At 41.0% G+C, this 26,921-nt stretch overlaps 1 protein-coding gene across 7 annotated transcripts in view; it reads right to left on the reverse strand.

Annotated features, from left to right (window-relative positions):
- The window catches only part of LOC124869456 (disco-interacting protein 2 homolog C), a 200,956-nt gene that overhangs the window by 148,263 nt on the left and 25,772 nt on the right, over positions 1-26,921 (reverse strand). The window contains exon 1 of one of the 7 annotated variants that reach the window (XM_047367311.1): positions 7,465-7,614. The exons of the other annotated variants lie outside the window; for them this stretch is intronic. Within the exon in view, the coding sequence (XP_047223267.1) occupies positions 7,465-7,468 (4 nt within the window). The 5' untranslated portion in view covers positions 7,469-7,614. Of the gene's footprint in view, positions 1-7,464; positions 7,615-26,921 lie in introns of those variants that run through there. 7 annotated transcript variants of the gene reach the window in all.

The raw sequence follows: 26,921 nt of genomic DNA on the forward strand, positions 1-26,921 counted from the left end.
AGACATTGTTGGTACCAGACAATAAAACTTTATAACCTAGAAATTTAATTCACAGCTCCGTCTGAGGCACCACTGATTCTAAATAGCATTTCAAAGGATTTTCAGGACTTTGGGTCGCTGCATAAAAAAAATGGCACATAGTGGGGCAGAATATTCCTGGAGGTTTACAAGCTCCATCTTATCCAGCCAACAAGGTTTTAATATCAACAGCAAATGTTTTGGCCGATAAAAGCCCAGGTTCTGCTCCTTTTTACCAACAGTCTTTTCTATTTTAAAGCAACAAACATCCAACTCTGCAAAAAGGGGCCGATCCCGCCTTCATTTAAATAACGTTTGCAAGGAAGCCAACCTCCCGTCCCTCCAGTTCGGCAGAGATTCACCCAGATATGCACCAAACACAGATAAATGGCCACAATTTATCTGACAACTGTTGCTTTCTGCAGCGAGCACATGGTTGGGTGGAGGGAGACGAGCGAGGCTGCAGAAGGCCAAAAACAGCGCAGTTAAACTCAATCCTGATACAAAAATATCTCAGATTTTCATGTTCTCCTCAGATCTTTACTCCCTGACGCTGTTCGGAGAACAGAAAGTCCCCTCTGAAGAGTTGCTGAGTCACATGGTTCACCTTGACTGGTCTCTGCCAGCTTCCCGAGCCATCTCCAGAACCCTGCAGCTACAAGCTGAGTCAGTCCAAAGAAACATCAGGAGCTGTGTTCCATCCATCCGCAGCGTGTGCAAAGCTCAGCGTGGCAGCTGAGGAGCGGCTCTGACTCTGCCATTATTTCATGAACAGGTGGTGTGAGCAGTCGATCACCTAAACTAGTCTGTCAGCACTCCACTTGTTGGTCAAACTGTCAATATGACGGTGGAGGAGGCCGTCATGTTGACTTCAGAAGGTTGATTAAGTGGAAAACATTCTCCTGACCAAAAATAAGCCGGCTATGCTTTCTTTAAACAAATAGTCAAACTTCACATTTCTTTTAACCAAGTTTATCACATATGTTCACATATTCTTCCAGCACAGACGTCAGGAGTGGTTGGATGAAAACCACTCCCGACCAAAAAACAGATAAATAAAATATGCATCCATCCATTTTCTATAACTGCTTCTTCCGTACAGGGTTACAAGGGGAGCTGGTGCCTCTCTCCAGCGGTCTACGGGCGAGAGGCGGCGTTCACCATGGACAGGTCGCCAGTCGATCGCAGGGCAACACAGAGACACACAGGACAAACAACCATTCACACCACAGGGCAATTTAAAGAGACCCCAACAGTCATGTTTTTAGACTGTGGGAGGAAGCCGGAGTACCTGGAGAAAACCCATGCATGCACCGGGAGAACATGTAAACTCCACACAGAAAGACCCCCAGCCAGGCGTCAAACCCAGGACCTTCTTGCTGCAAGGCATCAGTGCTACCCACTGCGCCACCTGCAGCCTAAATAATACACTCTAACAGAAAAAAAGACTCAAATCTCTCCATGTTCCATGTTGTCAACCCTGACACTGTCTAAAGGTTTAGTAAAATGTAAAAATGTAACATCTAATGCAAATCAAGAAATCTGGTTGAAAAATCTGGACATTTTAAACTCACTAACATCAGCTGAAAATGCAGTAATAAAATATTCAGCAGCACCCACAAAGGGTTAAGGTGTTGGGGGAGCCGATGTTGCCATGTGGGATTACAGAGTCACCCTCACGCTTCTATTAATACCGCAGTATTTTAGCTTCAGTGTGTTTTCACAGCCACACTCCCCACAGAGGCTTACAGCTGGACCAGAAGAAGAGCTGCAGCTCCCTCAACAAAATGCCCTCCTCTGCTGAATGTTCCACTGAGCAAAGCATCAAACCTCAAACTGTGAAACTTTGAGTGTTAGGAGTCAAAGAGATTTTTTTCCTGGCTAAATGTGGCCCGTATGGAAAAATGCAATGTCACTACGGCAGCGATGTGATCCGAATCACCTCTGCACTCATACTGCAAAGTCAGCAGCAGAGACAACCCCACGTTGACCTGAGGAGACCGGATGGGAGGAAGTAGCGGAGGATGAAAGATGGAGGGTGAAAAACAAGGCAGGATAGATGGAACGAAGGTGGAGAAAGAAGGGAGGGCAGGATGTAGGAAGCAGAGGGATACATATGAAGAGTCAGGAGGAAAACAAGGAGTGAAAACGAGAGAAAATAGTGAGGTCACCACAGTTTTTTCTTCCTGGAGTCATATCACTTTAACCATTTCAGCAGTGGGATAACAGCACCGGCCATTTATTTCTTAAATTACTGCTACATCTCATCAATAACCTTTCTCCATCATTCTGCATTATGAGGCTGAGACATCCCATAACTCAGACACAGCACCTCCTGGATCAGGGTGGAGTAGTTCAGGTATCTTGGCCGAGAGTAAAACCAGGGTGGAGCAACCCTGTTCAAGTGCCTTATCCAAGAACTAACTTGTTTCAATTGAAAATATTTTGTTAGAATTAAACTGAACTGCACTAAATCTAATTGGGTCTGAAGGTGATGATTGGATCAGACTGATCTAAACTGAGGTTGGACTGATTTTTGACACTACCAGTGTGACGGACCTTCTATTGTGAAACCAGCGTAAAGGTCGAATGAAAAGGTGAATTTGGGACATTATGCTGGATAAAAGGGAGGAAAACATGATAGTAGATTCCAATAGAAAAGCGGTTACTATCATAAAACCACTCCTCAACTATAAGTAGGTTTTATAAAGCACTCTGCAGTGCTTTTACTATAACAAAATGTAGTTCTGAGGTGGGTGAAACACATGATGTTACCAGTCCTTTTTATTTTACCTAAAGAGCCCTCACTCTGTGTTTCATAAACACAAGCAGGGCCCTGATGTCAAACTGTGGGAGCAGCTGTTTTAAACAGGCAGATATCAGTCAAGCTTTTCTGTGCCGATAGATCTATGCCGCCTTCGTGTTTCTCTCTTTAACTCCATCCATCCTCGTCTCTGTGTTTGGTTAAATGCTTCTGTCAGCCTAGGAAAATAATCGTTACAACTCAGTCGGAGCAGCAGGTCTCCTCATGCCGATACGTCACATCTGGTTATACTGTGCAGCCTTAAACATGTTGTCTATACAATATCTCTACCTGCACACGGTGACATTTCCAGCATCAACTGAGCAGGGCAGAGCAGCACAGTCGGTGAACAGGCCTGAAGAAGGGGATGATTGGAGAGCTGGTAGAGTGCTGGAGGAGGTTAATCACCAGCTCATTAGCTTATAATGAAGATAATTATGTAAGTGTGAAGATGAGTGCTGTGTCTGGTGCAAAGGAGGCAAGAACAGCTGTAATGGTGTGTCAGGAATTTGGTCCAACATTAATGTGTTTTTGTAGTTCTGCATGTAGAAGCTATGTGATTTATATTCTCTACAGACAGCTAAGAACAACAGCACATTTTCGCCCTGAAGACAAAGTCAAGCCAGTTAGAAAAGGGAAAAAACAACAGGACAGCAGTGTTGTCAGTGAATACAGCAAAACACTGTCAGTAAGGCTGGAGTCTATCCCTGCAGTCACTGGATCAGAGGATGTGTGCACTCTGGGCAGCCTGCCAGATCATCTCAGGCCAACACAGCCACAGGAGAACCACCACCATGCACATGTATCCTCACATCGCAGGGCAGTCTGGGCTGGCCAGTTAGGCCAACAGGCATGTTTTTGGGCTGCAGCCCTGCAGTAAACCCACAAAAGCAAAATGCAAACTGAGCCAGGATCTTAACCCTGGATGTTATTGCAGAGAGGCTGCAGCACTATTAGTTTAACTGCACACCTTGTGCTGCAGCTGCAGCTTCTGAGTGCTTCTGCTCTACTCACAAAAATCTGCTGCTCACATGAGAGTCTCTGGCTTGCAATTCCACGACAACATAAAACATGTGAAGCATCTAACAAGGGTATTATTCAGTTCAGTTCATTTTTCAGCTCCTGCCTTGACAACCAGCAGCTGTGACTGGTCTATTTGCCCTGGTAAACAGGTTAACGATGTTATTGACCTGTTGGTAGAAAGCAAAAGCTCTTGACCTTTTTCAAGTGTTTCTGCCAATCTGCCTTAAGAGATTGCTTTGTTATGACATAATACAATCATGCTCTTTGGTTTTATTGCTTCAGGTGGAAAATTATGATATAATATTTATCTAAGGGCAGATTTTAGCAGAAGACTTGCATTAAAAGTGAAGCTGTGAATACACCATGTCTTTATTGATTAGCATATGGGGAAGCAGATCAGGTAAAAGACCTTGTTCAGAGTAAAAAGGTTATTCTTTAATTAAACTTTTAGGTACTCAAGATCTCAGCATGTCTCAATTTATGCAATCTCGTATTTTAAAATGTCAAGTTTGTTTTCATCTAAAGACACAAAGAATAGCTAGAAAAACAAAAACAAGAAGGCATGAATGAGACAATTTCAGAACAATTCTATTATTTTCCAGAAGATCCAGATTTCTTCTGTACAATTACAGCGACCTTACCACAACTTAACCAGAACCTACATGGGTCTTCATGAACTTACAAGTTACTGTTCATGAATTTTCAAGGGATTTCTGGTAACAGGATGACTGTCTAGAATTTACAAGTCCCTTACCTATAAGCTGCGAAAGGTTCGTTTTAAGTCCTTGAAAAAAATGTTCAAGGTAAGTGCCCAAAAGTAACCTGTATGTCACAGAAAGTAACATATAAGTTCTATGAATGTCAGTTATGTGAAAGTAGCATTTAGGTTGAAAGTAATTTTCTACACCTTTCACACCTTATGAAGGTGACCTACAGTATATGCTCTGGAAAATAACCTGTAAAATCAGTGAGAGTAATCTTAACACGCTCAAATTAAACTGTAAGGTCCAAAAAGGAACTTCATGCTCCAGAAAGTAACAGATGTCCTGAAAAGTATATTGGAAATTTTATGAAAGCAATGTGTGAGTTCTGGAAAGTGACCTGAAAGATCTGGAAATCAAACTGTATGTTCTAGAAAGTAAAATGCAAGTTCTGCAGTAACCTTTAAGTTTTAAGAAAGTAACATGTAAGTTTTATGAGCCTGTGACTTCTGGAAAGTAACTTAACTCCAGAAAGTAACCAGTGAGCTTCAGGTAATTAAACGTAACCTCAGCTCAAGAAAGATACCTGCAAGATCTAGAAAGGCTTTTTGAAAGGAATCTGTATGCCTCGGAAAATAACACAAGTTTTGGTAAGTAAGCTGTGAGTTAGGAGAACGTAGCCTGTAAGTACCACATGAGGAAAGATACCTAGTAGTACTGCGAAAGTATCCCTGACATTCCATGAAGTAACCTGCATGATCTAGAAAGTAACCTTTAAGTTCTGGAAAGTAACACACAAGTTCTGTGAAGTTAATCTGTGTTTTCTGAAACATAATTTGAGTTCAATGAAACTGAAGTGTTGGTTTTATGAAGTAACCTTTATATTCTATGATCATAATCTGTAATCTCGATTTTAAATGTGTTTGAAGTTTTTAGAATGCAAATCTATTTATTATTGATATTCTGTGTATCCTTTGTACCACCTCGATAACATTTAAAACTCTTTGGACTATGTTTCATTGTTTTAGAAGGGAATAAATAAAGTAACAGAAAACGTAGACAAGCATGAAAACCAAAGAAGCCAACTTGAAAAAAATGAATCATCTGGATGAGACGTTTACATTTTTCACATCTGTCTGAACGTTCTTTAAATCCTTCCATTTGTTTTACTAATCTGGCACATATGCAAAGCCTTTCCATAGAACAAGTGAGTTATAAGCAGTCAGGGAGCTTTTTAAAATGCATTAGGGCTTAACTCCGAAACAGAGAAAAGATTAAGACAGACATCCTAAAACAAAAGCACAACTGCTGAGGATAAAGCCTCCCGTTCATCCAGCCTTCAACAGGAACCGTGATTGGAAAATCACCCCTAAATGCCAAATTAAATCAAGGACTAACAAACCATATTATGTAGGTTAACAGCCTCAACATCTTCAGCTAAACTCAATCGGAGGAGATCGTGTGTGAGAGGAACAATCTGGGGTCATCTGATTGTTCCATTGATCAGATTCAAACTATGTTACACATTTACCAGTTGGTAAAAAATGTCAAATTTGCATTTCTTTTACATTTAATTGAAACCTTTAACCGGGTAAAAGGTTCTTGTTTCTTTCTTTTTCATCCACACCAGGCTTTCCACAGCATCCTCGGTTTAAGCATATTTCTACTAAACTGGAGCCATCCTCAATTTTCCACAGTTCAATTATTTTCTGGACCAACAAAACAAATACGAGTTGAAACGTCGACCCACAACAAGAAAGCCTTCTCCAGCTCAAAGTTATTTTGGTTCAGATGGAAGCCTAAATTATGCATAAATCACAAGCTGATGACACTTCCAAACCCATCCGAGTCGATGTTTCATGTCATCTCCTCCTGAATACTTCATCATGGTGAAAGCTGAAGGTAAAACAACACTCCCAGAGAAACATGTTCCAATAAAGTTCAACATCAGCAACGACGGTACATAAATTATACAAGCCAACGACTTCTTTCCCATCCACTGGCATTTTGGGAGTAAATGTGTTCTGGCAGAACCAAACAAAACAGCACACAGTGTGTTTGTGGCGTCAAAGGTGAAATAAGGGGTCGGGTCTCAGAGGTCAGCATCCAAAGAGCTCAGCTATGAAACGGCAGGTGAGGCTCATAAACACGAATTAGCGACACTTTCAGAAACAAACTCACATAACTTGAAAAGAAATGCATCACCATCAAATTAACCCAAGTCATTCCAAATAAGATTGTTTATTTAACCACTACTACTTTTCTTCTATCCCAGACAAGATGTTTGTCATCTGAAATCGATGGTCTGGAGTCGTTCAGTGTGTCAGGCTCAACAGCTGATTTAGCACAGCCATGACTGAACACAACCGACCTCCAGTTTTCAGCATAGTCTGAAATGTTCTAGAATCATGCACCGTGACTCCTGCTGAGACAGACATCTTATAAATATGTTCAGAGCATATTAATGACGTTGTCCTCAGATTTAGGAGATCAAAGTGCACCTGGGAGCGGAGTTGCGCCTGTCACATCTTTAAATACGTCAGATCTGCATCACGGCATCAGGGTATAGAGTTCACAGCAGAACCAGTGCTTTTTATCTGGACAGAAGGATGGTAGCTGCTAGCACCACTGGCATATTGGTTCATAAATGTTGCTATGGAGACAGCCAAAAACAAAACCACAGCAGTCTCTTATTTGCAGGCAGCAAGTTGTAGCATGCAGCAGCGTGCGCACATTCATTTTCAAACTTATTATGCCAATTATTATAGCAATCTTTATCTTTTGTCTTTTTTGAATACTCTTTTCAAGATTCAAGTTTAATGCATCTGGGACAAACTTAAGTTTTGGGAATACTTCAAACATCTCTAAAAATATACTGAGAAAAGGACAAGGTCTGAAAAAAACAATGATGCTACTCACACATCTGGAGGGAGTTAGTTTGTCCTGAACATGTGATGGTGTGTCAACAAATCGCACTTAATGAGCAACAACAGTTAAACCAGGGTTCTCCATTCTTAGAGAGCTGCAGTCCTGCAACCTTTAGATACAACTCAGGTCCAACACACCTGAACCAAATGATTGGCTCTGGACCAGGCCTCTGCATAACCTGAGGCTGAAGAGATAAATGGGCCATTTCAATCAGGTGTGATGGAGCAAGGATGCATCTAAACTTTACAGGACAGTAGCTCGAGAAGACTGGAGTTAAAGACTCCTGGGTTAAAATATCTCAGATTAAATAAAAGATGTTATGTGGAATTTTATGGCACCTAAAAATGTTTCCATATTTGCAGGAATTTCTAAATCTGACCTTATAGAAACCCACAGCAGAACTCCCAGCATGTAATTTATTTAAGGAACAAGAAGCCAAAATGGAAAAGTTTGTAAAAAACTAAAGTTCATTTGTGTGAGCAGTCACCTATAAATATAATGTGTGGGTGAAGAGTTAAACGTCCAACAGGTGGTCTCACCACCAGACGTCTTTCTCCTGAACAGCAGCAGTGTGTTTGTTAAAGTAAACTTAACGGACTGCAGGAAGTTACAGCCACGCAGATTAACTTTCTTCATATTTTACCAAAGTGGTAATTTTCCATTTGTCCACATGTGCTTCCATGATGTTTCCCGCAAAGACAACTAAAGGACAGAAGGACAGACATCCGTCTCCTGACTGACATGTTTGTCTCCAGCTCAGTTTTATTATCAAATTAAAGCAAAAAAAAAAAAAAAAACAACAAACAGATTTCCCTTTTTCTCACTCGTTAAACAGGTCACAACCTTGAATATAAAATACTTATAAACTTGTTGCTTTACATCTGCTATATAGTAGCTAAACTGATTTTATTCATGAGTCATTTCAGCAGAAAGACAATGAAAATTAGCTACAATTCCACAGTGATATAAATTAGACTTTATTCTAAAAGCCTTTTTAATCAGTCTTTCCATTGATTGCAATGTAGTCTTGCCTGTTTGTCATACAGCAACTTTTAAATGAAAATGAAGCCTGCATGAACTCATGACAAAGGTGGGTTGTAGCTGAGCAAAACCTAATTTAGGTTGAACACATGTACCAGAGATCCTCTAGATGTGGTTCCTGCATCGTTAAAATAAAGCACCCAGCCAACCGAGCTGAGTTTCAGGCGGGATAATAAAGGCCCCATCAGACAAATATTTGGGTTAGATACCTGCTTTCATTCAATAACACGTGGGAACAGACATGCACAATAGTTTGTTTCACATGGTTTTAATCAGGACTCCCCTGAATGAATGCACGAAACACGGCATCTATTATACACAAAACAGCGTTCCAGTTACATTAATGAACTCAGCTGTGTGAGGGTTTTCCTGTTTTAAGCAGGAAGTGTGTGTTTCCCAGAGTGTGTGTGTTCATTGTGACCTTCAGGCACAGCTGAGGGTCTGACTGCCAACGCTGTTGCTCTTACGACTGGAATGCCAACCACAGCAATGTGTGTGTGTGTGTGTGTGTAATTTATGTTACCTATTTAGGACCTTTTCTGGTATATTTACTAACCTTCTGAAGACCAATGGGCCTAATGGGAACCAAAGCCAGGTCCCAATGCCCTTTTTAGGGTAAGGGTCAGGTTCAGAGTTATGATGGGAATTAAATTTTGGAAGGATTGGGAATGTACTGGTGATGGTTAAGGTTAACTAAGGATAAAATCTAGCGATATGTAGAAAATTGGGGCATTTCCTCGCCTTTATAGAGCTAATTATGATTTACAGTAAGAAATGAATGTAGAGAATACGGAAATGTGTGCATTCATCCCTCATACATGTTACCACACATGTATGTTTGTTGCTTTACTCTAAATAAAATGTGCAACCTGAACACTAAATGAAGGACAACCCCAGCTGTGTGTGTGTGTATCTACATTTCAGTGAGTTAGCGAGGTCGTCATAGATACTGACTCCTGCTCACTTGGAAGCACAAAGGAAACTGTATTCTCCACCAACTGTTGCCGGCCTTGTGATCTCATACTCCGTCGTTTAGCTAATTTAGCCGCAAGAACAGAAAGACCCACAGAAAGGCGTCTGTTTTACTTCTTCTCACTTTACACGAACACTCAAACAGCTTCAGTCCACACAAGTCAGCGAGGAAACATGTTTCTGGATGTTGGTGTGGGAAACTAACTAACATTAGTAGATCTGATCAGGAGCAAACTGGAAACCATTGACTGTTCCTGCTGATCATGACTGGTCACTTTATACAAAGATACAACCTTAAAATAAAACCCAGTTCAACATTTTCTCCATTTTGCTTCTTTTTGGAGGGTCTAACTTTAGGAAAATAAAATATTTTACCTTGAAGAGTTCAAAATAAACAATTATTTCCATCCAGATGAATTAAATGTTAAATATATTTAAAGACCTTTGGTTTTCAATTCTAGTTTGTTTAGAAGAAGCAGTAAAACTAATTTCTGTCCTTTGAGACAAGTTTATTCCAGTTTATCAAGAAAAACCTTTCAAATAATGATGGTATTTTACATTTTAGATGCCATGTTTGTTGTCTTTGAATCAAGCTTCTTTTGCCGTCTCTATCAGTGTGATGTGGGCAAAATAAATACTTTCAGCTGCAAAAGTTAAGTTGACATACATTTGAAGACCTCCAGTTTGTTTAGTTAAGAAGCAGACTTAGTCTGCAAAGTCACCACAAAGCCAGATTTGTTCCTGTACGAAGAATAATAATCAAATTTCATATATTTTATTGATTTCTGATTTTTTTCCACTTTATTTTACATATTTTAATGATGTGAAACTACTTGTTTTAGAAAATGGTTAGAAGTCATATTTCTTTCTCCTGCATAAAGGTTCTTCTCACTTTTCAGGAGAGACGGCACAATTTAGTTTAGATCAAATCCAAGTCTCCGGCCTCCAGGACAGATTTATCATCACATTCTGCAGCTAATTCAATTAGAAGTCAAAGAAAATTAAACCTGAAAATGGAGATTTTTTTTTTTTTGCTGTAATTTCTCTCTCAATCAATCCTTCCGTCATAAAAGATGAGCTGTGCTTTCAATCTCGTCCCACATTTGTATTCATGACCGCTCGAATAGGTGATGATAGAAATACGCCGCACCGGAGACGACAATTACATCACATTAATAAACGTGGAGCTCTGCTGCTGAACTCAGGCATTCAGAGATGTTTTCCCCAGAGCTGCTGAAAGGGCGTCCACGTCGGTGCCTGAAACCAGACTCTCAAGGGCTGGACTGGGATGAAGTGAGATAACTCGGAAATAAAAGAGGAAGGCTGAAAATAGACCCGGCAGAGCAAAACCCAGAGGGATAGACGGTGACCAGTGGGATTTTCTTAGGAACAACTGGAAAAGCTGCTGATGGAGATATAGAATAACACTTCTCACTATGAACAAAGTAAGACCAACCAAAACAGTACAATGTAGCAAATTATTGTTTTCAATGCCCTCATGAATTTTGAGGATCAAGAGAAGGCTTACAACCTTGTAGTATTTTAAGGGTCGTCCTGTGATAGTATGAAGTACTTCTGTGGTTTTTCACTAAATTGATCGGATCTCTGGTGAAGAGCGTCCTCGTGGACAGGATCTCAAAGTATAGTGATGGAGAAGAGGGATGTCTGGTTTGGGAACCTCAGGTCCTCATTTTTGCTTTTCATAGATGATGTGGTTGTGTTGGTGCCTTGAGGTCATGACATTTAGCGTGTACTGTTTGTAGCTTACAGCTGAGTGTGAAGTGATCAGGCTGAGAGTCTGTTCCTCAAAGTCTGAGCCAATGATCCTTAACCGGAAAAAAATTGATCACTTCCATTGATTAAGGGGTCGGTCCAGAGTTCAAGCATCTTGCTGTCTTGTTGAGGAGTGACAGCAGGATGGAAGCAGTAGGATGGATTGACGGATTGGGGCCTGTGCTGTACTACTTCAGTGTATTGTGGTAAAGAAAGAACCAAAGAGCCAAAAAGCAAAGCCTTGGATTTACTGCTTCATTTAAGTCCCAACACTCATCTTTGGTCGTGAGATCTAAAATAAAATATCAAGATCCTTGAAAGAAGCAGCTGAAATGAGCTTCTTCAGTATGGTGGTGGACTTTTGGACATTCGGACGAAGCTCAAGGCAGGGATGTTACTCCTGTCTGAAATTAGTCAATTGAGATGGTTTATGGATCTGATCAGCTTGCCCGCTATATACCTTCCCGATCCGGTTTTCTGGATACAGCAACCTCTTAAAGGAAGAACCAGGGCCAATCTGGCCTATGAATGCCACTGAGCTCCCACCCCAGGAGGAAAACATAGTTCCTCCCGTGATTTCTCGATCTTGTCTGGGGTCCTTCTCTGTGGAACGTGCCTCTCCAAAGAGAGCCAAACATGAGGAACTTTGATTGGTTTCTTAAATCATCTCAGCTGACTTATTTCAATGTCGAGGAGCAACGGCTCTACTACAAGTTTCTCACTTAATCTATGAGCCTGAGTCCAGCTGCCCTGATTCATATCTCAGCACCACTGGTGAGGGCTGGAGCGTACCTGCACCAGAAAATCGACAATTTTGACCTTCAGCTCAGCTCCTTCTTCACCTTGACAGACAGAAGCTATGTCAGCATGATGGCACAGGGTGAAAGTGGGCTTTACTGCAGACTTTATGGTATCATGTTTTGATTTGCATGTTTTTAGTTTTGGGGAGACACAATGACAAAGACTACTTTGGTCATGTTTTCCTAATATCATGCAGCCCCACTTATTTCCAGGTTACAGGGTTGAAACAGAGAGAGAAGGACCAATGAGGTTCCTCAAAGAAGGTCCAGTTGTCTTTACACCCAAACTGATTTAAGTTGTAATCAACTGCTGATAATGCCAAATGCTACAACTCCACTAACTTCATTTAAAACAAATGTCCAGCACCCACACAGCCCGCTACATCACTTCTATTTTTTAACTCTGCTGCTGCTCCCAGTATCCCATAATTCTATGTGGGCATGTAATAAAACACAAACACACAAACAAAGGAGCCTTTTTCCCCACTGCCTGTTGGAAGCCAATGGCATGCACACTCACACTCACACTCACACTCACACACACACACACACACACACACACACACACACACACACACACACACACACACACACACACACACAGATGTTGGCCTCGCCTCAAGCTGGGCATCTGTCACTGGTCATCAGAGAGACAGAGAGCATTCCTTCTGCAGCTACACACCAACTAAACAGAACAAAAATACACCAAACCAGCCGTTTTTCATCTGGATACACACATGCTTTGTCTCAGTGTTGCACAGAAACCAACAGAGACATAGATGTAAAAAAAAAAAAAAGAAATCACTCGGGTTCTGCTAAAGTCTTGCAGAAGCTGCACTGTTGGGAGGGGATAACACATTTTGATTGAAACTGAGCAGAAATGTTTATTTTGGATCCACTGGAGCGTTAGAAATTAAGTTTAAAAGCAGTATCATTTTATGCACATTTCAGTTTTATAAGTACATGAAATTTCAATGAGTTCCACCCCTTTTTAAAATAAATAAATGTCCATCTTCTTCTTTTGCCATTAAACTGAGCTGGTTTTCTAACAGGACAAAACAACAGTGACCCTGTGTGCTGAAGAACCGACTGAATGCACCTGTTCATGCTGCCGTTGCTCCTGTTTGATTTACAAACACAAACCTGCAATAAAACCAACCTGGTGGCTTTGCAATGTTTAACAAAAGCTCCTGGCAGCAGTTAGCACTGCAGACTGACATGTATGATTCGCATTATCTTTTCCTTTTTTAAAGATTTTGGACAGTATCTTTCTTTTCTGACCCAGTCATTCACGGGAAAAACGTTCACGATTTATTCCACTTTACCTTCTGTTTTCATTGTTATTGAAAAACGACACGAACTTCTCAGAAGACGGAGACGGATTAAATCCCGTTGTGGTTCTGGTCTCCAAAACTGGCCCTAAATCATTAAAGTGAAGGAAATACTGTTTTTTTTTTTACTTAAGTCAGTAACTGAGCAAACAGGAAACAATTATTACTATTTTCTTAAATTCCTCAACGTCTCTGAGAAACATATTACTCCTACTTGACTCAAAATATTCTAGAAGTGTGCATCGCTCTCTTAAAAGGCAAAAAATAAACTTTTTATCCTCCTATTTTTTTATTTTTACCCATCTATCTGAAGAAGAGGTGTGAAGGTGACAGATTTAGAAGGGAAACCCAGATTCTTCCGAGAAAACTTTCTGACTGGATCCCCAAGAAAGGATTTATAGTCACTACAAGAAGGTCTGGGTCTACTCTACGCCTCCTCCCAGTGGGATATACCCAGAAAACATCCAAAGGGGGGGGGGAAGACATCCCAATCAGAAGACCACAGGGGAGCAGAGGCTCTAATCCGAGGTCTCCCCAAATGTTTAAGTGTTTTGTTTTCTCTCTAACCTGGAGCTAATTTGTAGCCAGGATACTGTTCCTTCAGATATGATCCACATCATGACTGAACCGACCTGTTCTATAGCATCCTGTTGCATGCTGGGAAGTCTGTAGAGGGATTCTCCAGAAAATAAAACTGTGTGTATTCCTGGAGAATATTGAACCTTTGGTTAATTTTAGGATTTCCAAAAGGTTTCAAACTTATATCAATCCAACAGGATCCATAACAGAGGTTGAAAGCTCAAAATGATAAAACAGAGCAGCTTTACTGTTCATCGTTTAGCCTTTCCGTTATTTGCAGAGAGTCTGGCTCTCTCTCACTCTCTTATAGCCTAAATGAACTGACTCACACAAAACGGTTTCCTTTAAATAGTTCCTTACATGTCTGTGCTCCATTTGACTTCTTTTTGAAACACCACTCTGACAGCGTAAACTTTAAATCTTCTTCCCTCAGTAACAGCATCCACACCAAAGAGGGTTGAAAGCATGCTGGTAGAGGTTAGTGATGGTGCATTAAGTGATTTTTGAGCTTTCAAAACCGCAGATCAGATTAAAAATCAGAGATATTTGTCTGTGCATCACTAAAATCAGGTTAAAACTAATGAAAAAACTTAGAACTTAACATCCTGTTGAAGTGGGTTGTTGCTCACGGCTGCTTGCAATAACCCTGAGGTGTTTCACTGTTTCCCTGAATCTGACAGCTTTAGTTGATCTTTCTGCCCCAACAGTCTGACAGTTTGAGTTTTTCCAGTCAAACCATGGGTACAAATAGTTTTTGTCAGACCAAAAATGACTCGCTGCTCAAGAAATTGGAGCAGAGTAAGGAGAGTTAAGTGTTGTTGAACCCTTTGGACATAATAACAGTCTTTCTTCTGTCCATCGGGAACAACGGCGGCTCTGTCCGTCTCTGCCCGACCACACAGCGTTCCTTTTAAGACTTCTGTGAAACGAACGTGAGCTTCAGAAACTGCTGCACTGAAACCGAACTGAGTCCAGGGCCTTGACTGACAGGCATCTAACCGTTAATGGCTCATTCTGTGCTCCCCCCAGTTCAGCCAGGCTCATTTTTCATTGAGTGTGTGTTGATCACGGTGACAAAGACTGTGTGTGTGTGTGAGAGCGTGTGTTTAAAACAGAAAGAATGTTTGTGTTTGGAGGGAAGAGTCCCGAGCACATGACTGCATTCCTGAAAGAGCGACGGAGAGAAGAAGAGATGACAGAGAAAAAAGGAGATGGTGACAGAAGAGAGGGAACGATAGGGAAAAAGAAATAGAGGAGAAAGATGGAAATAAAGAGTGAAGGAGACGTGAAAGGTAAAAGAGAACCGAAAAGACAAAATGCGACAGGGACGGAGTAGTAAAAATAAAGTAAGGGGGCGATAGACATAGAAAGCAGAAAAAGAGGAAGACGGCATATTATAATTATCAAATTATGAAGGAAAGAAAAAGGAAAACCAGGACGAGAAAAAAGATCATGAAACAATGGACTACATCTCCCACAATGCACTGCACACCTCCTTCACCTGAAGAAAATGAAAACAGAACCAACCTCTGGGGTTAACTGGAAAAAAGGAAAGATTACCATGAAGCTGTCAACCTGGATCAATGAATCCCACCAATGACCAACCGTGGCGTCGGACTTTCTGACCTTCCAGATACTTCTCCATCAACCCAAACATCATATCTGTAGTTCTCCCTCAAGATGAAACCAGACCCCTGCTCACCGCTGGAACCGAGCTTCAACAGCTCTTTCCTAAACCTCAAACTTTTATTTTTTGTCATTTAACTGTCATCACTCTACTTGTTTAAAACCAGTTTTCAACTTCTTTGATGTTTTAACATCTATTGTCCTCACTGATGCATCAGCTTACAGACCATTATTCAAATGTTCTGACCTTCAAGACAATTTTAACTGTCAAACCTCTGTCAACCTCTCGTTGCTCAACTTTTTCATAGTGACTCTAACAGTTTTGCAGCTCTTATTGGGAAGGTTGCAGCTGTACGCTCAGGCCTTCAGCAGAAGAACTAGAATCAGAACCTGGAGGTTAGAAACCAGGACCAGCGTGAACAAAATAGAAGAACTTTCTGGTCAGAAGTAGAAGACGACTCATGACTGGACTCCAACAGGATTGGTAAAAATTGTCCTTTGTGCAAAGAAACCCATTTCCATCCCATACAATCAGTAATCTTTCCCACAGTCAGCCGACCTCTGACCTCAGCAGGGTGGAACATGGGAGTTGCAGTCTAAAAAGCCGTGGTGTTGAATAGGTTTGCAGCGCAGCGGGCTGCAGAACGATCATGACAGTCATAAGATGTGCATGAGTGGGTTCAGGGAACAAAGTGTGACTGCAGAAGATTCAAAGTCGGCTCAGAAAAACAAGCAACACAAAGAAGTGCTGTGTGAGGTGCATTTAATCAATCTGACGATTCAAAACAGTACATTTTCCATATCTTGTGTCAACTCTGACTGAAGACTAATTATAGGTGGTGAGTAGCAGCTAAAGTCACTAAGTCACTAAGATTATTCCCACTGTTTTATTCTAACCACTGAGGTAGTAATTTTAAATGAAACTGGATTATACCAATTCATGCATCAAAGTATATTATTTTACCTGAAACCCACCAGTTGAGCTGATCGAAGGAAAACTGGCTGATTTGGACATAAAAGTGCAATGAAGTAGATTTTAAAATTAGTTTTTAATAAACTAGAGAGACTTGTTTTCCAATATGAGCTCAGATGTGAATCCAAACCATATAGCTTGCACTAATCCTTGCTTATATCTGTTTTGTGATCAATAAATAGTTAAGATTATTACAAAAGGCATAGAAATGTTCAGGACATTGGAGCTTTACAATTAAACATGATCTTTGTATATATTTTCTTTCTTTTTTGTGGGCAGAATGATGTTAAAATAAAGAAAGAAAATCAAAAACTACATTTTGCAAATGAGATCTAGAGAATCACACATGGAATCATCCATCCATCATGGAAATCTTTAATAAAAATGCCTGTTGATGACATATTATCCTATTTTCATCTCAGTTATTTTCACAAAGAAAATCAAAAGCAATCTGAATGTACAGGCAGCAAACTGAGTGAAATGTATCTAAAGCAAAGTGAGCATCTGTGGGTTTGTCCTTGTAGCTCTTCCAGAAAATAAAAGACAAAAAAAAACTTTAACAGCAGCAGAAACACAGAAAACACACTTCAGATTTCTTCCAGTACGCTCAGACTTTTTATGAGGAAAATAATAATAAAGCCACAGCCTGACCGAATTTTACCTTCCAAAGCCAGAGGCGAACCAACGACGAGCGATGCATCCAACCAGCACAACAATCACACATGAAAAAAAAATGTTTCAGTTCAGTGGAGAAAAACAGCTGAAAACAACATTATTTAAAAGGGCAGCAGCTCAGGAGGCGATTCAATTTTTCACTGTAAATGTTGTTCTTTTTAATGCACTTACCGCTCCGTGTTATAATCATCAATAAAAGCAGCGCTGTTAGTTTGAAGAGATGCTCCTGAATCTTTCCTCTGCTCTCCATCAAAAACAGGAATGTCTGATCCAATCAGAGCGTAGCGTACCACTTGCTTCCTACTTGACCAAAGATTTGACCTTTGGGGGCTCAAGTAATTTGAGTAAAAAGATGATAATCTGAACCTGACATGTAAGTTCAGTACAAATGTTCAAAGACCCACCTGTTGCTCTATTTTCATCCTGGAAATGACAACAGTAACTCTACGTGATTTTTTTTAACCATGTTTTTGCTTTAAACACCTTCTAAGTTTATCTCTGCACTAAAACAAGCTCATCTGGTGCTTCCTCTCTCAGTCCCACCTCACAAAGTATAATTTGTCCTAATTGATAAAATTCTTGAACCCTGGATCCAAAACCCCTGATGTGCTCCGTTTTTATCCTAGCACACATCGACCTTATTTAGTCAAGATAAAACCATTCAGATCAGTAGGATCGGATCCGGCCTTCAGAATCATAGATTAACTATAAGAACCCGTTGTAAAGAAGTATGAAAAGCCTCTCTTATCTTCAGCTCACCCCACAGCAGATGAATGAGAGAAGGTTGGTTTCAGTTTCCTGGCAGCAGCCATCAAATCTTCATCTCCTTGTATTTCAAACTATTTTCGCTGCCATGTACTCAAACAAGGTTCCTGGAATATTTGGGAAAGACGGAGGCCCACAGCACCACAGATCCTCCACTGTACTAATCAGTGACCATGTTTCAGGAAAGTGTGTTACAGAAAAGATTAATCTTAGCTAAATCTGACAAATGTAAGTGGTTGCAGTTAAAGACCCCCGGAGAGCTTAGAAAACTCCATGTTTATGTTTGTGAAGGTAGGAGGGAAATGCTTCCTACTGGTATGTCAACCCAACAGTTAGTGGGTACATAGATAGCTAGCTGTGGAGATTCTTTACGTCTATTTTCATCCTCCTCATTGTTCATGATGGCAATGTTAAACTGGGTGCAGATATGAACTACTTTAAACTAGTTTTTCTAATTTGGAAAGATGAACACATCTGTGTTACTTGAATAAGGTCTTCTTTGGTCTTTCCCATTTTGAGGAGTGGGTATTTTGTTGCATTTGTTGCCTGCTCTTGCCCAGACTTAATGAAAAATCTTTGTTGAAAGGAATATGCATACAGTACATTTTATAGAAGCAGAGCATCCAATGAGAATTCAGACCAATCAGTGAACTTGCCACATGACTCCAACAGTCATCACTATTAAGTTAGAAATCCCGTCAGTGTCAAATATTCTGCAGCGGTCAGCACCACTGGAAGGAAAAAGTGACTGAAATGTAAAGATAAAACAAGCCTGAGTCGAGACTGAAGACCTCCAGAAGAAACCTTCGATGCGTTTCAGAGTAATCTGCATTTGAATTATTTTCCCAGCCACACATCCGACAATAACGTTGCCTCCTGAATTATTGCACACTTTTCCACTTCAAGCTTCGCTTTTATCAAAGTCAATTACTCCCCAAACTGTCTCATTATTTTTGCTGCTTCTACTCGTCATCTTGATTTCCTCCGTTAGCCGTTTGCAAAGTTATTTTCTCACAACATCCTCATGGGTTGCAATTTAAAGACAGACTGAAAGCTGAATGTTTCATTTCAGAAGGCAGAACATGTAAAAGCGAAGGCTGGATGTGGGAAGGAAAAGGTTGTCAAACAACAACACGTGTTTTTCTCTCCTGAGTAAAATGTTGGTCTTTAATAATTTAAAACTAAAAATATCCTTTCTAATTTAGCCCAGTAGCTTTAGGGAAAAAAGGCAAACAAATGAATCAACTTTTAAAGTTTTTGACTTAAGTCATCATGGAGATCCTGGGGAGGTTTTAAAAAAAATGTAATGAAAAACCTTGATAAAATGTTGAAGTTTGTTTTGAGGGTGAAGCCAAAAAGTTTGTTCTTAAGCTTTGATTAAGCCCATCAAATAAAGGCAAATCCTCTGCTTTACCAACAGATTAGCATGGTCTCAGCACAGTAATCTCCAGACTGGAAAAGGTTAAGTATTAACCAGAGTCAAGGGAAAATGAAAGTTTTCCTGAGACTCGGAGGAGCCATGATCCAGCGGCCTGTAGAGACACTCTGAGCAGGAATAACTCCCAGCAGTCGTTTTATCATCAGTTTCTCACATCATGATGGAGGTAGTTTGTCCAGCGCTTCTTTCCAATGTTGCTTCAGTTCAGGTTTCTGCACAGCTTTCTGAAGGTCCCACAACAGAATTTCAGAATTGATATGTGGACTTTGACTAGGCCCATTCCATCACCTTAACTTTTTTCTTTCCTGCCAATTTTTGTAGATTTGCTGCTTTGTTTGGGATAACCGCTCTATTGATGACCCAGTTTGGGCCAAGTCTCTGGAATAACTTGGTTAACAGAAGAACTCATTTGGACTCGATGACTGAAGGTGTCCAGGTGCAGAAGCTGCAAAACAAGCCCTTATTATAATTCCTCCACCACCGTGCTTGTAAGTCGTAATGAGGTGTTTGTGCTGTTGTGCTGTGTCTTTCAAACAAGATGGTGTGAATCATGACCAACCCTCTCTACTTTGGTCCCATTTGTCCAGAGGTTCATTCAGCAGTCAGCTCTACACATCTACGCTGGCCTTTTTACAAAGCAGAGGCCAAGTCAAGCCTTGCATACAAGCCATACTGGTCCCGTCTTTCTTTTATTGTTCAGTCATGAATGTTAACATTTAATTTAAAGGGGATAAAATTGAACTCTTTGGGTCTTTTTGTCGTTTCTGTGAGTGTTGGACACTTTGATATTGGGGTGAATTTATTGGGACACTCTTGGTAGCTGTCTTAAACGTTGTCTAATTATGAACAATAATAAAAAATCTTTCTCTCCTTAGAATGAATGGCTTTAAATAGTTTGGAAATGTTCTTAAAACTAAGATTAATAGGCTTACTTTATTCAAGGTGATGTCTTTCCACTCTGGCATTGTGTTAGCCTACACTTGTATGTTTAAGAGCAGTGAAACGTAGAGTGAAGAGTTTAAAGCAAATATTGTTGCAAAAATTCAGTTTTCAGCCTGAAATGTTTTAAATTTGACCCAGATCAAAACTCTAAGGACTCTGAAAATTTTTTTGGTTCATAAAACAATTGGAAAAGCAATATATCCTGAGAATTATCTCAGATATTTTCCATCTCAATCAAGAAGAGTTGAGCCAAGATCAGTAGCCTCCCACTTCTCATACCACCTGCACCAACTCAAGAGGAAAAGAAACCAGCGTACTGGGTTTAAAGATTACTCAAACAATAATTACCTCTGCAGCTTTTAATCACCGGCCACTGCGGAACCGTGTCATCCAATCGGATGGAGCTGCCGGTTGTGTAACGGCGGGTTTAATCCGTAGCGTTCTTGGAGATCAGCTGTTCTCAGGCAGGTATCGTCTCTGGGTTCTGTCCAATAAGCAGCACTAACTGGGTTTCTAGACCAAGTCTTTGGAAATACCCTGGCGAGATCGGCCAGGAGCCAATCCTTCAGCACGCTAGGCTCATTGTGTAACATATCCTCTTGTTCTTTACTATTTATATCCTTATTTGTCTTTTTCCTCCTGTCAGATGTAAACCAGCCTGACTTTTGTGTTTTGCTTGATTTAATATGGAGGGTTTCTGCAGCATCTTTAGATAATTGTCTTAATTGTGGACAGAGGACTTGAAAGTAGACTGAGATTAAGAGGTATGAGGAGTGGGGGGTGAGACACTTCAGTAGGGTTTCCTGGGTTGGAAATGTCAAGTCGGTGACCCCTGTTGGCCTCTGTTGACTTGTCTAGACTGGGGAGACTCAAGATGACAAGTCGAAAAGCTAAAACAATCCTGACAGGAGAGGAGGGCGGCACATGGATGTAGTTTATCCGCCAGTGTTTGGGTTTTCCAAGCTTTTCTGAGACCTTAACAGCATCTCTTTGGATAAAACATACGATGAATGTTTCAGGCATTCAAACAAGCTTAAAGTCAGCAGCAGTGAGTCAATTTTCTTTATTCATTCATTCATTCATTCATTTCTTGGGTACTACAGACAGTCTGTTCCTTCATTTTCCTCTTTGTTCTGCAGGTGCCCCAAAAATATGAGCAGAAACAGAAGGGCCGAACATACGGACCCTCCCTGCAGCCTGTGGGGGTTATTGGACCTGTCTGTATGTGGGCCACAGGAAGAGCCAGAAACAAAACCAGAAGGAAAAGCCCGGCAGGAGCTTGTCAACGAGAGTTTCAGAGACATGCATCCCGAAGCAAATCAATTTCTTATGCACAAACTAATGCTAACTATAGCTAAACCTTACCAGATAATTATATAATAAAAACATATAATATAATAATATATAGTGTTGATTTTACAAACAAAGCCAGACGAGCCATAACCCTCCTCGCGTAGTGGATGAAGCAGCCGATGTCTTTTTCTTTTTTGGGCCTGGCACCAATCTGAATGCCCAGAAGGACTTCATCCCCAAAGGCCAAAGCTACAGCAGCAGAACAACAGGACACATCCACAGTGTTTTCACTCGGTGTTTCCTGTCTGACAGAAAATGTAGAAAACAGACCCGAATGATTTCTAGTGCAAGAAAATTAAGGCTGGACAACGTATCAAATTACAACTACAACTGCAATACCAGTGTGTGTGATATCGTAACCACACAGGACTGCTTGGATGCAATGTTTAGTGGGGTATTATAATTCAAGTGTAAGGCATATATTTAGTTTACTCGATGGGCTTCAACTGCCCCTTATCCCCACACTGGTTGTATATCAGAGAGGTGGGGGTACAGTCTAATGGCAAATAAAGAAAAATGGGTCCAGAAAATGTGGCCCAATCATAATCAATATCATTATTGCCATTTTCAGCCATAGAATCGCAATTAAATATTTTCCTCATGTCAAGCAGCGCTAAAGCTAACGCAGTTTAGGAAAACTTGAAGAACTTGAACAGTTGCAGACACAAAATACCAAGAAGGGCTGGATGATTTGGCCAGAAATCTACACTAGAAGAAAAGGAAGTTCACAGAAAGAACATTTGAGGGTAAGAAAACAAGTTATGCATTAAAAAAAATTATTTTCCATCTTCTATGAGTTACTATGAAATAATAATACAAATCAATGGTTCCAGGGGCTCTGTAATAGAAACTTTATAATGCAATTAATCAGATATCAGGGAGGTAAACGTAAGCATGGAAGTGAAGGTTTGTACATTTCTGGGAATAAACTGATCGATTATGCCAACCATCCTGGTTGGACCCACAAAATCAGACTCCTGATGACTAAACTTTGTGATGCCAGTCATAAAATATTAGGTGTTAACCCCAGATGATGGTCATTTCTTCCATTCACCATTCATAACTTTTTTTTTTTTTTTGGTGGTTTAATACCAGACTCGAAGGTGTCTTGAAGACACCTTCATGAGGACCATAAAACTGAGGCACGTGACGTCGCCCGGTACGGCGGAGCCGAGGACCCATCCTGCAGCCAGGCCTGGGGTCGGGACTCGTCGGACAGCACCTAGTGGCCGGGTTGCCCCACGCGAGACCCGGACCAGAAAACCCGAACAAGAGACGCGAGGCCGTCTCCCGGGGCCCCCCAACTGCAGGGGGAACCATGAGGAACCGAGGTGGTTAAATAGCTCCACTGTGGCAGGGCTTCAGGGGTGGATGAGATCCGCCCCGAGTACCTCAAGTCTCTGGATGTTGTGGGGCTGTCATGGTCGACACGACACCTCAACATTGTGTGGCTGTCAGGGACAGTGCCTCTGGACTGGCAGACCGGGGTGGTGGGTGGATTTCATCTCTTCTTTTTGTAGATGACATGCTCCTGCTGACCCCCTCTAGCCAAGACCTACAGCATGCACTGGGGCGGTTCGCAGCAGAGTGTGAAGCGTCTGGGATGAAGATCAGCTCCTCCAAGTCCAAGGCCATGGTTCTCGACCGGAAAAGGGTTCCTGTCTCAAGTGGAGGAGTTCAAGTATCTTGCAGTCTTGTTCACGAGTGAGGGGAGAATGGAGCGAGAGATCGGCAGACGGATCGGTGCGGCTGCCGCAGTAATGGGGACGCTGTGCCGGTCCGTTGTGGTGAAGAGAGAGCTGAGCCGAAAAGCGAAGCAAAATCTCAATTTACCGGTTAATCTACGTTCCTATCCTCACCTATGGGCATGAACTTTGGGTCATGAATGAAAGAACGAGATCCCAGATACAAGTGGCTGAAATGAGCTTCCTGCGTAGGGTGGCCGGGCACTCCCTTAGAGATAGGGTGAGGAGCTCGGCCATCCGGGAGGGTAGAGCCACTGCTCCTCCACATCGAGAGGAGCCAGTTTATAACTTTGTGTATTAACACCGGCGTGAGATACTTAACTAACAAAAAAAATAAACCGAAATCCAAAAGTTAAAAACATAGTTTGTGGGCTGGGATGAAATGGAAATGTATGAGGACAACATTGGGGTACAAACTGGAAAAGGGGTGAAATAACCCAGAGTCATCACATTTTCTCATATCATTATAAACTTCACTGTATTTTATTGGGATTTTATGTGATACAGCAACATAAAGGAGAGCATAATAGTTAAGTGGAAGGAAAATAAATAATATCTGAAAACTGTGTATACTGATAACCTTAAATGAACATCTTCCACAAGAAAAAAAAGAACAATGGCGTAAATGTGATACAACAGACACCTTAAAACTACTAAATACCAGATTTCTACATTTCATATCAGTAACATATGGCAGCAAGGCAACAAGAAGCCACCTTTCAGACATTCAGGAGACCAAGCATGTGTTGATGATGGCCCTGACTTCCTTCCAGAGCCTCAGAGACCATCTGTTTGGGAATGTTTCTGGTTCAGAGGACAGGAGAGCCGAGTTTTCAGTCCTCAAACCAAACAACACTCTGTCACTGTGCACACGTTTGCCTCGAAGTAATGATACAAAGCAGAAGGCCACGATCTGCTGCATCAAACGCATTTAATATTCAACAAAACTAACTGTATTCACACACGTCTTAGAAAGAAAATGGTTGCTATGTAAACCAAAATGGAGATGAAGAGGCACAGAGGTTCTTTAATCTGTTAAAAATTGAGAGAAAGAGACTAAAAGTAGGAAATGGAGAGAAAACTGATGAAACAATGTCAGATTGAAAGGAAAACCTCTGTTCTGCAGCAGAAAAGAAACAAATAAGAGTCACATGAGGTTAATAAGGGGAAGGAAAAGGGTGAAAGGTAGCAGAAAAGGGAAAAGTGAGATGTAAGGGGAGGTATATTTATTTTAAAGGCCACCAGAGAGAGGTGACCTTTCTAAAGGCCAACAATTAGTTTCATCTTCACTAAAACAACTGAGCTTCATTAAAGAAATCTCATTAAAAACAGCCCACTTCAAAGGATTAGAAACTAATCCCCAGAATTTGTAATAACCCACCAAAAATGGATCTCTTGGCATAAATACTGAGTCTGAATGTGTAAAGAAAAACTGGAAAAATCTGCTAAATCTGTGATCACAACTTCTGTTTCCCACAGCCCAGTTTTAATTAATCCAATATTGGGGGTTAGAACGTTCAGACAGAACAGGTAATGGATGCTAAAACAATCACTGTTTAGACCAGGTGAGAAGAACATGTTTCCAACCATGTCTGTAGATTAATCCAGATTACTTTTTTATTGATTTGGATTAAAGAAGGATTCTCCACAGCAGCTTTGCCTTTATTTAAAATATTTACACAGGTATTTGTACATCTGGTATGTTTATGTGTGGTACTATTCCTTCCAGTAAATTTTCCTTGGAGGGCTCTGAAATGTTTGGAGAACTTGCAAAGAACTTGCAAAGTCGCAGGGTGTTCAAATACTTATTTTCCTCACTGTACTTCCTCCACTGTACTGAAAAAGGTTTGCCTTGAATTTATCAAGGAATTATTACCTGATTTATGCCTACGCCCGATTCTGTTAACAATTTACTCATTTATGAGTTTAAGAAATTTAGGACTGCTCAGCTTTCTTTTAAATGAAACATCTAAAGGCTCGTTACCTTCAATCCTGAAACCTTGCACCATAACAAGTCTAGGAGCTGCTACAGTATGGATGTTTACATGGTGTTCATGCTGAATGCGCCATTTAATTTTCTCGTAACGAGGTTTGCCTTTACCTTGAAGCCCCATCAGTCAGCTTCCTGCTGCAGTGCATGGCAGCACCATGAGCAGTTTAATCCTCTAATCTGCGTCTGGCAGCTCAGTATATCCTGGATTTACACACAGGCTTCCTGATCGTGTGAGTTCTCTCTCCTGTCTGCAGCGTGCTGCATGAAGGTTTACCTTTGATCGTGTACTTTCACGGGTTCCCAAATGATCCTCTTACAACAACAAAACTGCCTTGAAAGATGTGAAAATGGAATTTTCTAAGCTGAATGGACAATGGTCTTCAGATGTCAGCCTGAGGTTCAAGGACTGGGGAAGTTGGAGGACCTTGCGCCCGGCGACCGGCTGTACTTCCTGAGTGTTGCAAACAATACTCCCATTATGAAACAGTCAGCAATATGCAATAAAAGCATTTTGGTGTCAAGTGTTTGATTACAGCAGCATTCTCAAAATGTGAGCTTTTTGTCCTTTCTCAGAGCTGAACACTCATGTAATCCCACCCCCACGTTAAACCCATCTGCTATTCTACCACACACCTCACCACTGTCTCCCTGCACCACCCACACAAACTTCTTCTTAACATGTGGTTTATCATCACCTTTCTTCATGTGTGTTTCTCTCATCTTCATGGTACAGCCTTTAAGAGGTGTAACATCAACATTTTTACTGCTGTCCAGATCATCCTTCCAAAACAAATACATTTTATGCACCAGCTAAATGTTGCCTGACTCATAGCGTTGGGAATGCAGATCCTCAGCGCTGGTTTACATGTTTGAGGGAGTTTATAAACTGAGTGTGGGTGCTCTGCGGGGTTCTCGTGTGTTTGTGAAGAGTTTGTGTGTGTCCTGCCATTCCAAACCACAGCGACCTCATGTTTACAAAGCCTCTCTCTCTCTCTCTCTCAGAGTTACACAGCCACCATCAACCTAAAGACCTCACCGTCTCCTGCAGGTTTCAGTTAACATTTTCAGCCTCTCGCCTTTTTCCTTCTATATCCGTTTGTCCGTCTCTTTTCGTGCCTGGTTGATCAGTCACGATTAGTTCAAATTTCCACAGAAAACAAATGAAGAAGATCCCAACAAATGAAGGCTTAAAATAAAATATCAACCTACGGAGATCATAGAAAAAGATGTGTCATGTTTAAGGCTGATCTGATCTACATATTAAAAGGGGTGAGGGATTGAATATGTTTCTCGAGATGCGGACATTATTGACCATAAATCAATTAACAATTAAACCTGGATTATCTTCATGTTAATATATAGCCTAATTTTGAGGAAACCGATGTGCGGCACCAGGATAGTTTATGGTGAACTGAAGCCGTTGGAAAAAAGAAAAATAAAAG

The sequence above is a fragment of the Girardinichthys multiradiatus genome, chromosome 6 (assembly GCF_021462225.1).
Source record: "Girardinichthys multiradiatus isolate DD_20200921_A chromosome 6, DD_fGirMul_XY1, whole genome shotgun sequence".
NCBI lineage: Eukaryota > Metazoa > Chordata > Actinopteri > Cyprinodontiformes > Goodeidae > Girardinichthys > Girardinichthys multiradiatus.